The 16,749-nt window shown below is 58.0% G+C and overlaps 1 protein-coding gene across 7 annotated transcripts in view; it reads right to left on the bottom strand.

Moving 5' to 3' along the window:
- The window catches only part of ZNF521 (zinc finger protein 521), a 274,149-nt gene that overhangs the window by 140,934 nt on the left and 116,466 nt on the right, over positions 1–16,749 (bottom strand). For all 7 annotated transcript variants that reach the window (XR_009454218.1, XM_059707442.1, XM_059707441.1 and 4 more), the window contains one exon: positions 5,873–9,222. Coding sequence is in view for 6 of the 7 variants with exons in the window: in XM_059707442.1 (XP_059563425.1) it covers positions 5,873–9,222 (3,350 nt within the window). In the remaining variant the exon portion in view is untranslated. The remainder of the gene's footprint in view (positions 1–5,872; positions 9,223–16,749) is intronic.

The following is a 16,749-nucleotide window of genomic DNA, read 5'->3' as shown; positions in this document are numbered from 1 at the left end:
TTCCGTCGATTGCAAGAGCATCTTAAGATTACTAACTTATTTGGTCATGTACAGTTTCTGCTTAATTTTAAAATACTGTTTATTTAGAGGGAACTTCACTCATTTACTTTTGTTCTTTGGACTCAGCAAAGCTTAGGATCAGCAATTTGAAATATAAAAACCTTAGTGTTTGCTTCAACCGCATATGAAAATTTTTATTAAACAAAACAAAGCAGAACTCTGGCACTTGAGTGGGTGCTGAATCGGCACCACGGACATGTCCACGTTCTGCGTGAAGAGCGAATACTGACGTTCAGACGCTTAGGAGAGTTTTATTGACGATGGTGGGTTAATTGTTGGGAACGTCCAGACTCGCAGCTTATTTTAGTATCTTCATGTCAACCCTACGTTAAAGCATCTAACTCCTTTGGTGAAGTTATCCACATCTCTGCATTAGCGACTAGATGCACCTTCCTACACTATCTTTGTCACGTTCATTGATCCAACAGATGTTTACCGAGTCCTCATGATCAGATGCTGGGTGTTCAGAGGTGAGAAAGGGGAAGAAGGAAATAAACAAGAAAATAAATAATGACCACTTTTTTTAACCCTGAAGAGGAGCCCGGCCGGAGGCTCAGTTGGTTGGAGCATCGTCCTGTACACCAGGAGGTTGCGGGTTCGATCCCCAGTCCAGGTGCCTATGGGAGGCAACCGATTGATGTTTTTCTTTCTTTATCCCTTCCTCTCTCTCTAAAGTCAATAAAAGCCTAACCTCAGGTGAGGACGAAAAAAAAACACCCTAAAGCAGAGACGAACGTAGACAAAACGCTCAGGGAGGCCCACCTGACAGACGAGAAAGAGGCAGTGGTCCCGAGAGGCTGGCACAGAGAGCAGGTGAGGGAGCAGCAACGTGAAGGCGGGAAGCATCTCCGCTCAGGAGGCCGAGGCTGGGGGCTGGGAGGACGGGAGGCCGGGGGGGCTGAGGAGGCTGGGGGGCTGGGAGGCTGGGAGGACGGGAGGCTGGGGGGCTGGGGAGGCTGGGGGGCTGGGGGGCTGAAGCTGGGAGGCTGGGGGCTGGGAGGCCAGGAGGCTGGGAGGTTGGGAGGCCAGGCACAGCGCACAGGACAGGCACTCTGGACAAGTGAAGGCAGCCAGCTGCTGCCACACATGTGGCCTCGTCAACGGCTGGAGGTGGGAATTTGAGTGAAAGGGGAAGCTACTGAAGAACCTCAAGTGACGGATGCAGTGCACACGTCTCCAAGCTTCTGCCCCCGCAGCACGCGGAAGGGGCTGGAAGCAGGGGGAGATGAGGCGGGGACCCGGGAAGAGGCCACTGCGTGGCCAGGCCACGGGGAAGGCTCTGGAGCTGGAGAGATCGAGGGGGACCTGCGGGAGGCGGGTCAATGGCTCTCACAGACGGATCAGATGTGGGGGACGAAGAGGGGGGGGTCAGGAGTGCTCCCAGGTGTTTCACTTGAGTAACGGGTAGAAGCGGCTCCTTTACTAACAGGGTAGGAGTCGGGAAAAGGGCTTCAGGAGAGAGAATCAAAGGCTGGATCTGTGTCCACTGCCCTCGGGACATCTGAGCCGCTAATGGAACCGCCTGGCTGTGCCTGTGCTGGAACCGGGACCGAAGGCGAGGCCGAGGCAGGAGCTTGGAGCTGTCAGGACAGAGTCAGGGACAGCCGTGTAGACGGGAGGGAGGCCGCTGACAGACAGAGACGGGGAGGGGCTGAGGATGAACCTCAAGAATCCTCTCATTTTCAGAACAGGCCAGGGAACCTCTGCAGGCAGGAGCGGGAGGAAAGCAGGCGGGAGCCGTGACGTCAGAGAGGGGTGCTGTGACGTCAGAGAGGGGGTGCCCCGATGTCAGAGAGGGTTACTGTGATGTCAGAGAGGGGGTGCCCCGACGTCAGAGAGGGTTACTGTGATGTCAGAGAGGGGGTGCCCCGACGTCAGAGAGGGGTGCTGTGATGTCAGAGAGGGGGTGCCCTGACGTCAGAGAGGGGTGCCCGATGTCAGAGGGGCACTGTGATGTCAGAGAGGGGGTGCCCTGACCTCAGAAAGGGCATGCGGGGAAGAGCTGGCCACATGCCCCGTGCTGCAGCGATGGCCGGGACAGAGCCAGGCGACGACTGGCGACCCTGGCAGGAGCGCGTGCGGCTTCTCAGGGGAAGAAGGCGGCCATGGCCGTGGCGGGAAGTGGGACAGAACGGGCGACTGGCATGTGCGCACATGGATGACAGAGCCTCAGACTTGAAACAACATCTGAGTCAAAATGGGGTGAAAACAGGAAAGTGACCCTGTAATTAACACTCAGAAGAACACGCCTGTGCCAACGCCCCCCAGGGCCCGGCACGCGCCTCAGCTCCGCGTGTGGGCAAGGCCGCGGGAGCCACCGCCAGGCCAGCTCCACGGCACCCGCCCCGGACGGCGCTCCGACACGGTGAGGACAGCCGGCCGCGGCCACACTGTGTGTCTCAAACCGCTGGAGGCTGACGGTGTCTATGCACCAGGTTTCCTGATCTCCCGTGGTCTCTCCTCTGAAGCCTGGATCCCGGCGAGAGGTGAAATAGCACCGACACGGCCGCGTCCTTCAGCTCCTACCTGGGGCGTCTGTCACCAGGCACAGATGTCACCGTCGTTCTGTGATGAAACGTGTCCCCAGGGCACGCCTGTCTCTCCGCGAAGGCTTACGGCAGTGACTGCCTTGCCCCTGCCCCGGGGAACCTCACTCGCTCCTCACAGCGCCAAGTCACAGGCGCCCGCCTCGGCTGGCAGCGAGGGGCTGAGCTACCAGGAGGCCGAGTCTTTTCCTCGCCGACACGTTCCTTTAGGCTTCTTTCTGTAAAACTTCACTCGTGTCTGGGTAACATTCTGTGTCAAGTCTGATAGGTGCTACGGCCCATTTCTAGCTGCAGAGAGTACAGGGAGGAAGAGCGCACGTAACACGCTACGACAGAGCCTCCTAGAGCCGTGGTCGGCAAACCGCGGCTGGCGAGCCACATGCGGCTCTCTGGCCCCTTGAGTGTGGCTCTTCCACAAAATGCCACGAGCGGGCGCACATGTACAGTGTGATTGAAACTTCGTGGCCCATGCGCAGAAGTCGGTATTTTGTGGAAGAGCCACACTCAAGGGGCCAAAGAGCCGCATGTGGCTCGAGAGCCACTGTTTGCCGACCGCTGTCATAGAGGAAAGTGGTGACAGCGCCGCACATGTGGAGCCATGAGGGAACGTTTGGGGCACGAAGGGAACGGGGGCAGCTGAGCCCTAACAGTTGGTTGATGAAGGCACTGCTACCAGCTCTCATGCATCAGGCTGTGTAACAGGCGCCCCCGCATAACGCGTGATGGTTAGCCTCAGCGGCTCGTACTATAAAAACACTCACGTAAGAATTAAAACTAAGAACCACTTTCAGCAGATTGCACATCGTGTCCGATGCAAGGGCAGGAGGTAGGTGGGCTCTAGCATCCTCATGGAGACGGAGGTATAATTACAGACTCAGCCCACCTCTGGAAGGTAAGCTCTGCTCTCAGCTCCCACCAAACTAAACGTGTTAAAGGCCGTACATGTGTCCGCCCCGATTTTTAAAACATCCCACCTCACGTGGTACTGAAATATGCAGCGATTTGGACACATCAGAAAACATAAGCCACAAGCAGAAAAGAAAAAACAGGCAGGTGCCTTTTCACAAACCATTTACTAGAAACAAGATCTCCGTTACGCTTCCTGTTAAACGCACACGTGCCTAACATTCCCGATCTCTCTCTCAGGCACACACACACACACACACACACACGCACGCAGATTCATATTAATGCAACGTTATGCACGATTTAAATTAAACATGAGTATAAAAGCTCCTCTACACGACCAGCATAGAAATATTTTCTAGGAGAACAGTCATCCTCTGCATAAATGTTTTCTAAGAATTCTCGTTCAAAAGCATTTCAAAAATAAAACATTTGGGGGTAATTGGGGTAATTTGAATATGAACTTCTCATAGATGATAGTATGGATTTACTTAATTTCTTTAGCTGATTTCGTTAATTGCCTTCACTAATGATGTTACGGTTAAATAGGAAAATCCCTTTATCCTGAGGCGGTATCATGATATCTGCAATTGACTTACATGTGGCTCAAATTAATAAAAAAAGTATAAAGGGAGAGAGAAATTGGACAAAATGTTCACAGCTGGTAAATCTGTGACACAGATGTACACACAGGCACACACTGTGTTCCACTGTGCTATTCCTTAACGCGGGGGTGGGGACGTCGGCCGCGTGAGGCCTGAGGAGCCCTTTGGTCTGGCCCTGCCAAGGCCTTATGGGGGGGAGTTAGAGTCTGACCACCTGTAGCCGGCTAATGTCAAGCTGATGACTTCGCATGGCCTGCGAGTGATGTCACGCACATCCCATGGCCCTGGGCAGAAACAAGGCTCCCCACCCCTGCTTTAACCTGTCCATAGGTTTAAAAATTTTTGAAATAAATTTTGAAAAAAATAAAATAACTCCTACGATTGTAAATGCCAATATTTATCTCAAAAGACACTGTCTGACCCTCCGGACACCACGCTCTCCCGGCTGGGCGCTCCCCGTGGGGTGACGGGATTTGTTTATTTAAATGAGGAAAAGCTGCAGATTTACTTTCACTGGAGAGGCAGGGAAGCAGCTTGGCGGTTTGGGTGCCACCTGTCCCAGGCAGGGGCTGGCCGGCCTGCTCAGCGCCCCCTCCAGGCGACTGGTGCTGTCTGCAGGGGGTGCAGGCCTGCAGGAGGTGTGAGTGCAGAGACAGGTCAGGCAAAGGCAGGGTCCTCCCACTGAAGGAAGATGGTCTCCCTGGGGCAGTGGTTGGCAAACTGCGGCTCGCGAGCCACTCGCGGCTCTTTGGCCTCCTGAGTGTGGCTCTTCCACAAAATACTGACTTCTGCGCATGGGCCACGAAGTTTCAATCGCACTGTACGTGCGCGCCCGCACGTGGTATTTTGTGGAAGAGCCACACTCAAGGGACCAAAAAGCCGCATGTGGCTCACGAGCCGTGGTTTGCCGACCATGGCCCTGGGGTGTCCCTGGGGAGTCATCTCCCCAGAGAGAGCGTGGAGAGTGGGCGGAGCTCCCAGGAGCCAGGCGGCCAAGCACAGGGAATCATAGCGGAGTGAGCCAGCTCCTGCCTCAGGGGCCCGACTTCCAACCGCTCACGGGCACCAACTTGCTTCCTTCAGGGCAGCAGAGAGCGGGGACCACTCTCAACCTGAGGAACCGCCCACCGTGAAGCCAACCCCAGATGGAGAGGGCGAGGCGGGCGCAGTCCTTTAAGAAGGGTGGGCCCACGTGCGTAATAAACGTGGGTGGTTTTAAAAAGCCTCTTGTGAAATAACTGCTTTCCTTCTTACGCGGAAAAGGCAAGGAAAACAGTGAGCGTTGACAGCGTGACATGGCAAAGCCACCCCCCACCCCCCGTGTGTCACCCACATATCTATGTCTGTCTGTCTGTCTGTCTGTCTATCTTCTCCATCAACTGCAGGGCGGCAAGCCGGCTCGTAGCACATCACTCTCAGCCATCATCTATCTCCCCACCACACACTCAGTCGGCCGGGACCTGAACGCGGGGGGAGCCGCGGAGACTCCAGGTCCCAGGGGGTGGGGGGCTGGCAGAGCGATGCCCTTCATCCCCAGGGAGGACAGTCCTCCAGGGAGACAGGAGCCAGCCCTAAGCTGCACCGCTCAGGCCAAAAGGCTGCGTCTCAAGAACCAAGTAGTTGCTGGCGAATGGCCATGCGGGGAAACAACACACAGAAAGCCACAGCCTTTCGACCTCAGCCTCTCCTGCACAGGACAGTCCCGGGCACCGCGGGGCGGGCCTGGGGGAGAGAAACAGCATGATGAGGGGTTACCTCGTCCGCCTGGGAGGGGCTGATCCGGGGCATGGGCGAGACCTGCGGCGTCTTCAGCTGCGCGCCGCCGTCGGGCAGCAGCTCGCGGTGCACGGCCTGCACGTGGCTCTGCAGCTCGCTCTCAGACTCGAACTTGACGTTGCAGCTGGAGCAGCGCGTCTTCGGGCCCCCCGCCTTGCCTTTCCCCTCGAGGGCGCCCAGGCCTTCGTTCTGGCCCAGGCCCGGCCTGGCGGCGCCGGGCGGGGCGGTGAGGCCCGGGCTGCCGCTCTTGCTGAGGTTCACGCAGCCCGCGCACAGCCCGTAGGGCAGCCCGTTGATGTCCAGCTTCACCAGGTCCTGCTTGGAGCGGAACTCCTTGAGGCAGGAGGCGCACTTGTACAGTTTGGGGACGTGCGGGCCGCGCCCCGCGGCCTGGACCGCGGCCGCGCTGCCGGTCTTCTGCATGTGGAAGGTGCCGTGGATCTTGAGCTCGAGCGTGGAGGTGACCGTCTGCATGCAGACCACGCAGCGGAAGCCGGTGAGCGAGTTGCGCAGGTCGGGGTGCATCTGGCAGTGCTCCAGGAACTCCTCCTCGCTCTGCAGCGGCAGCTTGCAGATGCGGCAGTTGCCCGTGTCGAGGCTCTTGCTGTGCGTGACCTTGTGCTCCGTGAGCGTGAGCAGCGAGGGGAAGCGCTCCCCGCAGATGGGGCACATGTAGTGCTTGACGGGGCCCAGGTGCGTCTGCATGTGCTCGCGGAGCCCGTTCTCGGAGAAGAAGGTGCGCGAGCACACGTTGCACTTGTAGTTGCCCTTGATGAGCTCCGCCTTCTTCTTGACGATGGCGCTCTCGCCCGGCCGGATGTTGTGGTCGCGCAGCTGGTGGTTCTGCAGCAGCGTCTCCATGGTGTAGGCCGCCCCGCAGATGTCGCAGCCGTACATGGGCTCCGAGGCGTCCACGTCCTCCTCGCTGCCGTCGTGGCTGTTGTGGGACTCCTGGCTGTTGGTCAGCAGCGTCTGCAGCTCCACCTCCTCCTTCTGCACCTGCTCGGACGCGCCGTTGGCCCCGCCGTTGGGCGTCTTGGCCTCGAAGACGCAGTGCTTCTCGCGCAGGTGCTTCTCCAGCAGGATGATGGCGTGGAAGGCCTTGCTGCAGAAGCGGCAGTTGTACTTCTTGCTGTGCGTGGTGATGTGGCACTGCAGCTCCACCTCGGTGCCGAAGGCCTCGCCGCAGAAGATGCACTTGTGCGCCTTGCCCTGGTTCTCCAGGTGGTTGTGGCGCACGTGCAGCTGCAGGTCGGCCTCGCTGCGGAAGTCCCAGTTGCAGGAGGTGCAGCGGTACACCTTCTTCTCGTTGCTGTGCTTCACCGCCAGGTGCAGCTGGATGGACACCTTGGAGTCGAAGACCTCCTGGCACAGCGTGCAGCGGAAGAAGACGAAGGTGTGCATGTCCAGCAGGTGCTTCTGCAGGTCGTCCACCGACGTGAACTGCTTGTCGCAGCTCTCGCAGATGTAGTAGGTCGAGGTGATCATGAAGTGGATGGTGACGTGCTTCAGCAGCGACTCCTGGTTGGGGAACTCCTTGCTGCACTGGGGGCAGGTCAGCTTCGGGAGCACCGTGTCCAGGTGCGTCTTCAGGTGCGTCTGGAAGCCGTCCAGGGACGCGTACTTAGCGCCACACTGGTTGCAGACGTACTCCCCGGCCGGCCGCGCGGGCGCGCCCCCCACCGCCTGCATCATCTTCAGGGAGGTCTGCTCGAGGGCCACGGGGGACAGGGGGCTCAGGGCCCGGGACTTCTTCCCGTTGTGGATGTAATTCAGGGCCAAGGGAATGTTTTTGTGGTTCTCTTTGATGTGCTTGTTCAGCTTGAGGACGCTGTTGAAGATGGGGGAGTTTGTACAATAGGAACAGGAATAGACTTCCACCACGGGGTCTTTGGGCGTCCCGAGCACGGGGGACCCGAACCGGGAGCCGCTGAGGTCGCAGTGGACCTGGCGGATGTGCTCTTCGAGGGAAGAGTCCGTGAGGAAACCCATGTAGCAGTGGGGGCAGAAGAAGGCGTTGCTGTCCTTCGCCACCGGGTTGGCGAAGCCGTGCGAGCAGCGGATGTGCTCCTGCAGCGTGTTGAGGTCGTTGACGACCTCGGAGCAGAAGTTGCACTGGTAGACGATGGCGGGCATGGCCGACACGATCAGGCCGGGGTCCTGAGCCTCGTGCACCTGCTTCAGGTGCTCGTTCAGGTTGTAGAGCGAGGGCAGCACCTCCAGGCAGCACTGGCAGATGTGGGCCTGCTCGGGCTTGTCCAGGTGCATCGTCTTGAGGTGGATCTGCAGGACGGCCAGGCTGGAGAAGAGCTGCTTGCTGCAGTACACGCAGCTGTAGGTCACCTTGGCCTGCTTGCCCGAGGCCCCGGCCACGTCGGCGGCCTGCGGGGCGGCCCGCTTCCGCCCGCGGCTCTTGGGCAGCGGCGGGGCGGCCTCCACCATCGTGGAGCTGTCCACCGACAGGTTGGAGTCGGGCGTGGTGCTGGACACGGAGGTGTAGCCCACGGTGACGAGGGACGGGCTGTTGCTGTGGTTGCAGGACTCGGGCTGCTGGTGGCTGTCCACGTGGCTGTACAGCTCCTCCACCGTGAGGAAGCTCTCGGAGCACAGGCTGCACGCGTTCTTCTTCTCGCCGCCGTGCGCCTGCTCCACGTGGCCCAGCAGCGAGGCCTCCTCCACGAAGAGCTCGTGGCAGTAGCCGCACTGCAGGGCGGCGCGGTCCTCGCTGGGCGAGCACTCGGGGTGGCACTCGGCGATGTGCTTCTGCAGGTCCTCGGGGAAGTCGAAGCCCTCCTCGCACTGGCTGCACTTCTGCGTGTCCTTCAGCTTCCAGTCGTCCAGCCGGGAGCCGGGCGGGGCGCCGTCCTTGCCGCGCTCGTGCACCTGCATGTGCCCGTGCAGGGAGCTGGAGGACAGGAAGCCGCGGCGGCAGATGGCGCACTTGTACGGCTTGTTGGACGTGTGCGTCTTCAGGTGGATCTTGAGGTGGTCGCTGCGGGAGAAGGCGGCGTCGCACTCGCTGCAGTGGTACTTCTTGTCGCCCGTGTGCAGCTTGATGTGGCGGTCGCGGCTGCGCTTGTGCTTGAAGAGGCGGCTGCAGTAGGTGCACTTGAAGGGCAGCTTGTCGCTGTGGCTCTGCTCGTGGTGCTTCAGGTAGCTGAGGCGGCTGAAGGACTTGTCGCAGAACTGGCAGGGGTAGGGCAGGCCAGGGCCCCCCTCCTCCTCTCCGAAGTCGCAGCCTTCGCCGTGGCTCGGGGAGGTCTGGTCCTTGCTGGAGGGCGAGGAGGCCGGCCACGAGCAGGTGGGGTCATCTTCCACGTCCACGCCATCTGCAACGACAAGCGGGGCGGCCGGGTTACACGTGGGCACTCAGGGACGGGCCTGGCTGCCCTCTCTCTCTCTCTATTTTTGGTTTTGCACCATCCTCCCCCGGGGGGTGTTTTCCCATTGATTTTAGAGAGAGTGGAGGAGAGAGGGAGAGACGGAGAGAAACGTTGATGTGAGAGAGAGACACATCCATGGGTTGCCTCCTGCACGTGCCCTGACCAGGGCCCAGGCTGGGGAGGAGCCTGCAGCCGAGGCCCGTGCCCTTGACCGGAATCGAACCCGGGACCCTTCGGTCTGCAGGCCGGCGCTCTATCCACTGAGCCACACCGGCTGGGGTTCTTGTGCCCTTTCAACATGTCCACAGAGTTGGACCACCTAGAACCACCTAGAACCTCTCAGAAGAAACGGGAAGAATACCTGAGCGGAACCCGTTCCGTCCCGAGCCCAGAGTCACTCTTTCCTGGGTCTAAAATATAAGAAGATATTAAATAGTTCTCTGTCCAAATTACCATTTCATTACCTCTGATCACCCTTCCTTAGAAGCAAGGTATATATTACGCATTGACAATTTTATTAAAATGCAGGTTTTAATATATTTAATGTTTCTTCGGAATTCATTCGAAAGTGATTTGCATATTAGGTGGGGATCCGAAGAAACAGGTGAAGAGGAGATATTACGGGAGCGACTTTAAATTAATGCTGTCAGCCCAGATGTCTAATATTTAATAAAAAAAAAAGTCCCTCTGCATTCTGCTTGTTTTTCTATCAAAAGGAAATTCTGAAGACCAAAATCTTTTATGGGGTTCTTATGGAGACGGGCCTTATTGCTTTCCGCAGGAAAATATTAAAAAGCAAGCACCCGAAAGGAGATGGAAAACACAATAATAATTACGGCGCGGGCCATAAAAGACAACCGGGGCGCCTTCCATCACCGAGGCCCCGCACCGCCGGCCAGAACGGGGCCCTGACGTGCGAGGAGGGGGCCCCGCGCTCGGTATCGGGGATCAGCCGGGATCAAGGAGAAATGAGCTTCCCGAGGCCGGAGCGGAGCTGTTTGTTCGGAAAGTTCAAGAGGTGGCCCACCATCTCTTCCTCCCGCAGATGCACGGCAGCAGGGACTTCCTTAGCCAAACAGGACCCGCGCTTTGAGGTGAGCGGAGACAAAGCGACTTGTGAAAAACTGGAAACAGGAAAAGTGATAAACGATTATGGTAAATGCTGAAGGATTTATGAGCAGCCAAGAGGAGACAAACAAGACCGAGAGGCAGATGGACTGAGCAAGTTACCCAGAAAGTCGCCGCGCCTCCTACGGGGGCGGGAGGGGGGGGTGTTACTCCGTCCTCAACCCGCGCACCCTCCCTCCTCTTCCCTTCTTAACACCCACGCGGAAGCAAGACCTCCTCACACCGGCTGTGAAACCGCTGTTCTGCTTTTCAAAACAATCGTCCATCCCAGCCCCGAGGAAACTATAAAAGTGTCTCGTTCCCGGACAGAGCGCGGTTTCCCTGCATCAGCAGGCGAGGCCGTGCAGCTGAGCTGGTGGGCCAGCGGCTGCAGGAGAACGTGAGGCCCCCTGGGAGCAGGAGGCGGGCACGCTCGTCCGGTCCCACCAGAGGGCCCGGGAAGCTGGGTTTTCAAACTCCCCCAGCGACCCGGCACCGGCAGGCTGTGTCATCAGCACCCAAGTGGGAGCTGGCGGCCGGCGGTAAACAAAGCCCGTCTGCTTTCTGTAAGGTAAGGAGGTTTCGCGAGATTATCAGCCGCTCGCTTATCCACAGGAAACAGACGAGGATCATTCCTTTCCTGCCCGAGAAGCCGTGACACCAGCACCCTGTGATCACGGCCAGATGGCAGCCCTCTCGCCGAGGAAGCAGGCCCGCTCCGTCCCTGGAGCCCTGCCCGCCCAGCACAGCTCCGGAGGCCGCAGCCTCACTGTGAGCCCAGAGCCCCGCCCTGGCGCGGGACTTACACGTGCGCCTAAGTCATAAAGGACTCGTGGGGTGAACTCGACGCGTCCCCCAACAGACAGAAGTACAATGTTAAAAACGTCTAAAAATCGACAAACATCGATGTTGATGTTAGCTTTCCCTTTAAAAACCCAGTCACCGAACGCTGGTGGCCCTAACACCAACCCAAGTTTTCACTTGTCCCTTAATTAAAAAAAAAAAAAAAAATTACTATTTATTGAATCTGCTTAGCATTCGAGGTGAAAATCTACGACATTTCCCATTTGTCTTCTAGGCTCTGTTCTTGCTGTTTCACTTTACGATACTTTCAAACACATCTCACGTCTACCGCCGGAGGGACAGTGAGTCAGACGCCTCCTGCATCGAGGCGGCAGGAAGGAACGCCGGAGCCTGAAGTTGAGCGAGTGGGTTCATCGTGAAGCTGCAGGTGGTGCCCAGGCGTGACATGTGATGACACCGATGTGCACAGAACGGCAGAGCCACAGCCCCTCCCAGGCCGCGTGCGAGCCCGACACACGCGTACACCAGGCTCCTGTCTGGGCCCGGCCTGAGGAGCCCCGTTAGGTAACTGTTCGCGTCGGCGTGTAAGTTTCAGCGACACGTCCAGTGAGCGGAGGGGCAGGACCGCGTGTTTACTGAGACAGGATTTACGGGAGCTGGACACCTTCTGTTCCCTCCCTCCTGTCCCCGTGAGCTGGTCTAAAAGGGAAAAAAGGGAGCGATCCTCACAGAGGATGTGTCTTTGTAACCGAAACACACAGACTCCACCGACGGAATTCATAGGCTCAGGCTGGGGGGCGGCGTAGACTGAGCAGAAGTGAAGTGTTCCAACAGGGGTGCTATTTTTAGAAACATAAAGGTGTCCTGAAAGGCTGGTTTCTGTTTGAAAAATCTAAACGGTACGAAAAACAAAACTCATTTTCTGGGGCTATAAATGGACCTATTCTCCCCAGACGCACAGGGACTCACTGACACTCCCACAGGGGCCGGTCCTGCGAAGGGTATCAGGTCTCCTCCCAAGACGGTCCCGGTGGGGGCGGTGCCAACATTCCCGCGGCCTGCGTGTCACGGAAGGCCGCCCGCCCAGGGCCGTAGCTTCTCAGCAGTCAGCACGCAGACGTGCAGAGGCAACTATCGATTTCAACCATTTCAGGGTCCTTGTTCACATGGACATAGTTCGGGGGAGTCTTCCAGCTCCGGCTCCCGAGCCTACGTGACGGTCCCCTCTTCCTGTGTGCCGCCCACAGACCCGTCTTTCTGTGTCACGCGAGGCCCCTGCGTGGCGAGGGGAAGTGCTCGCGCGTCCGCGTCGCATTTTAATTGTTGGAATCAGTCCCTCCGCATTCGCCGACTCCCAGAGAACCACGGCTCTGACAGCCGGAACGCAAACTGAAAAAGAATGAAAAACCCTAAAAGCCTTCGCTGGAAACCAGCTCCGGGCCCCCACGCCTATTGCAAGATGCGCATGTGTGTGCACAGGCGGCGCAGATGTTTTCCGGCCGCGACGTGCTGGCCGAGCCCGGCCTTGTCCACGGAGCACATGGAAACACGTGTGTGAACGCGGAGATGAAAGTGGCCAGCACCCGGGACGGCTGGGAGGCGGCCGCCGCCTTCTCTCCAGCAGGCTGAGCGGCCATGAGTCAGCAGCTGCGCATAAAGGAGCCTTCTCTCCGCTGCCCCGGCTCTGAGCTCCTGCCAGAGGGGAGGCGAGCCGCCGGCCTGAAGGCGGCTTTGTTAGGCGGCCAGCCCGCCTCTCCTGGCCCGGGGACTGCAGGTCCCGGAGGAGGGCCCCATACCGCCCCGGCCTCTTGTCCGTCCGCCTAGAGGGGCGAAGAGCAGACTGCTCCTCTGGGTCTGCCGCAGGGGACAGCTGGAGACTCAGCGGCCCAGGGACACCCGGTCGGTCACCTTTGTGGGGCAAGTGCTCACGCACAGCAGAGGGAAGTCACGCTAGAGCAGCGGTTCTCAACCTGTGGGTCGCGACCCCTTTGGCGATCGAACGACCCTTTCACAGGGGTCCCCTAAGACCATCCTGCCTATCAGATATTTACATGACAATTCATCACAGTAGCAACATGACAGTGATGAAGTCACCACGAGAATAATTCTATGGTTGGGTCACAGCATGAGGAACTGGATTTAAAGGGCCAGAAGGTTGAGAACCGCTGTTAAGGGCACCTCTGTGCAGGTGACACGACCGCTTCCTCTCATTCTCAATAGAAATGTCAACAGTTTTTAGAAAAGCAGCAACTTTTAATCACCGCCCCACACCTCCTTTAATTAACAGCCCCCCCTCCATCCACTCCTCTGTCCTGTAGCTTATGGGGCTCCTTGAAAAGGAGGCCCCTTCACTGGGTGTTCCAGGGACATGTAAGCTGTAAAATTAGTTCTCAGTCACCGGTGCGTTTAAGCCGTGGGGTATTCCGAACGGCTCTGGAAGGAGCACCTCCAGGCGGTCGCCGTTGGGTGACGAGGAAAGGGTGGTCGGCGATGCAGGACAGGACGGCAGCTGTGGGAGCCGGGACCGGGGAGCACATTTTCCTACAAAGTCTTAACACGAATTCCAGATGCCCCAGCTCACGGCTGTCTGCTTTGTTCCGTTTTTCCCTCCCAGCACTCCCTCGTGGAGAAGAGCCTCCCTTTCCCCGACGATCCTTCACGGCTTGGGAAGAAGTTATCACGCGCACTGCCCCCTCCGCGGCCCAGACGCTGGCCCGTGTGCAGAGGAGCCACAGACGCTTGGCTCGCTGCTGCCTGCAGTTCCTTTGAACAGACGGCGCTCAACGAATTCCATCTTCGGTGGCCAAACTAAACAGAAAACAGTGCATTCTTACCCGGTTCCCCCTGACTCCACCCCTCAATCAGAGGAAAAAGCTGCCCTGAAACTGCTCATAAAGACCAGCCCGTCTCCCTCCAGGAAACGGAGACATTGTGTTTCTGAGCCAGATGGGAGGAGAGCGGTTTCCAGTCCGGGGGGGCATTTGCTCCCCTGTCCTCTGGCTCCCTGAGCGGCACCATCACTGATGAGCACGGCCCCTGGGGAGGCACCGTCGGGGTGAAGGCCCCGGCTGCTTCCTTCCCGTCTCCACTGTTGTGAGCCCCAAGACATGCTCACTGACTCCGTATCTTGTACTGTAAAGGCGTCCACACCCCGAAGACCGTGCAGTGGCTCCTCATCGCTCCCTTCGTTCATTCGTTCACCCAGCCCACATTCATTCCACGCCACGTCCTGCGTGTTTAGGCGTGACAGCAGCGTGAGCTCTAGAAATTCCTGTTTCTAAGCTTCCGCTGCCTTGTCTGTAACGTCGGAAAAATCCCAGCCTGCCCCCAGTGAATGAGAATCAAACATGACAGTATGAAGGGACTTCCTCGGCGACGGCAACAGGAAAAGCAGCGAGTTATTCCGACGACGAGGAAAGTCTGAGTCGCCCTCGGGTTATGACTGACACGTGTGCCGACAGCACGGAGGAATAAAACATTAACTACAGTTTAGTGGTTGCTTTCTTCATACTGCGATTCTAGTCATTTTAAAGGACTTATGGGGCATTTTTGTTTAAACACAGACACACGAAAATGCCCCCCAAATGTTGACGACTGCCTTACCGTCACCTAGAAAACCAACGCCCAGCAGCCGATTCCTGCGCAGCCGCGCACGCTGCGCTCTTTGGTGAGTTCATTAGTGAAATAGAACCCCGCGACAGGGTGGCCTGTGTCCCAAACCCTGCGGCCGCCTGCCCCCCCCACCCCCACCCGGCCCACACCTTGCTCTGACTCGCTCAGACATTCCTTGAAGCAAATTCTCTTTTGCTTCAAAACCCTTCGCACTAATGTGTGCAATGTCTCTGCTGAACTTCAAGAAAGCCACACTTTCTGAAAAACACACAGCAAATTTCCCAGCGCCGCCCTGTCAATCATCAGTCACTTCAAACTGGCCTCTGCCTGGGGAGCCGCAGCGGGAGGGGTTCTCCCAGGAAGGAAACTGAACTGGGACATGGTTTCACTGGCCAACGAGGGAGCTCAGGAAGCTCATTCCCCCGGAAGGTGGTTTCTGAAGAACTGTCCCGGCCCACTGAGTTCCCACGCGAGGCGCGGAGACGCCACGTCAGAGAGAAATCTCTGGAACGGCTTCCACCTGAGACTCCATTGACTGCTGCCCCGGCACAGGCTGCGGCCATGGCCGGTGACTCGGTCACAGGACCCTCCATCCTCCACCCCGAAGAGCAGGTGCCCTGCGCCGCTCTCCCCGTCACCTCCACGCAGCGGCGCCGCGAACTCCCGGCCGCTCATAAAGACCGCACCGCACAGACTGCACCGCAGACCACGCCGCTGGAGAATACAAAAGTGTTGAAAGGCTAAAATTTAATTAATGACCAATTAGCACCCTGTGGGTCATTGTGCAGCAAAGTGATAAATACCGCGTGCTCGTCTGGACAGAGCTGTTGGGAGACGGGCGGGCGCTGCCGCAGTTGTCCGCGGGGTACGGCGCGCAGGGGCGCTCCGTGCTCGCAATGCCCGTGCCCGTGTGTCCAGAAGCCGACAGGGCCCTGAGGTCTGGGACACGGAGTCCTCGTTCATTTCGAGGCGCAGACGTGACCCCCACAGGCTGCGGGCGGGAGTGTAACACGCAGGCGCACAGCTCGTGAGCGCCAAGCCAACCCCGGCACCCGCCACCCCAGGCCCCTCGTGCCCACTCCTCCCCGGTGCCCGTGCGTCTCCTGGGGAAGGTACATCCACGGCGGCGGGAAACACGGGGTGCTGGCGACCCCAGGCCTCATGCATCTGCAGGAACCCAGGCACCCGCCCACGGCTCCTCCCGAGTGTCTAAGTTCCCGCAGAATCACTGACGATGCTCACGCCCACAGAGTAAACAGCCACTGGAAAGCGAGGCTGGATCCCAGATAACCCAAGTGGCGTAAGGGGTCCTGGTTCTAAATGAGTCGCGTGTGGAAGAGCGCTGTATACACGGCAAAGGACAGCACCGTTTCCTTAAAACCCCTCCCGGCGCTCCCGGGCAGACCACCCTCGTGGGCAGGCCCGTTCACCGAGTCTTTTTCTTTTACCAGATGTCGACAGCGGCAACCCAGGAAACAAGGCTACCGTCAGTCAAGGTGGTGGATTTCCCAGGTGCCGTATCTGCCTTGATTTCTAGTTCTCCCTTTTGGTCCGGTTTACTCTCACCGTGAACCTGGATGACGTGTGCGAAGGGAATTTTTGAAATACTTGTGCTGTTTCTCATCTGTCACCGTCATCTGCCACCTAAACAGGGTAAAGGCACCATCGTGTCTTAATGAAAACTTCATTAGGGGAAGTCATTATGAGGCTAATGTTTGCTGATTAATATATATTACAGTACAGAATTATAGTTTTTAAGTTATATATTTTTTTGTGAGACACACTGAGATGAAGCGTGTGGCCAAATATCCCCAAACCAGCGACAAAGTCAGGCCTCCAACACTCCAGGATGCCTCCCTGTCCCCCTCCTGCACACGCTGCCTACATCCAAGACAGCGTACAAGAGGCCGGCACTGTGGCCGCGGTGACGAGGCGGGGAACGAGCTGGCG

This window comes from Myotis daubentonii, chromosome 8, assembly GCF_963259705.1.
Source record: "Myotis daubentonii chromosome 8, mMyoDau2.1, whole genome shotgun sequence".
Taxonomy (NCBI): domain Eukaryota; kingdom Metazoa; phylum Chordata; class Mammalia; order Chiroptera; family Vespertilionidae; genus Myotis; species Myotis daubentonii.
The sequence above is the reverse complement of the archived record's forward strand: the minus strand, read 5'-3'. Positions and strand labels throughout refer to the sequence as shown.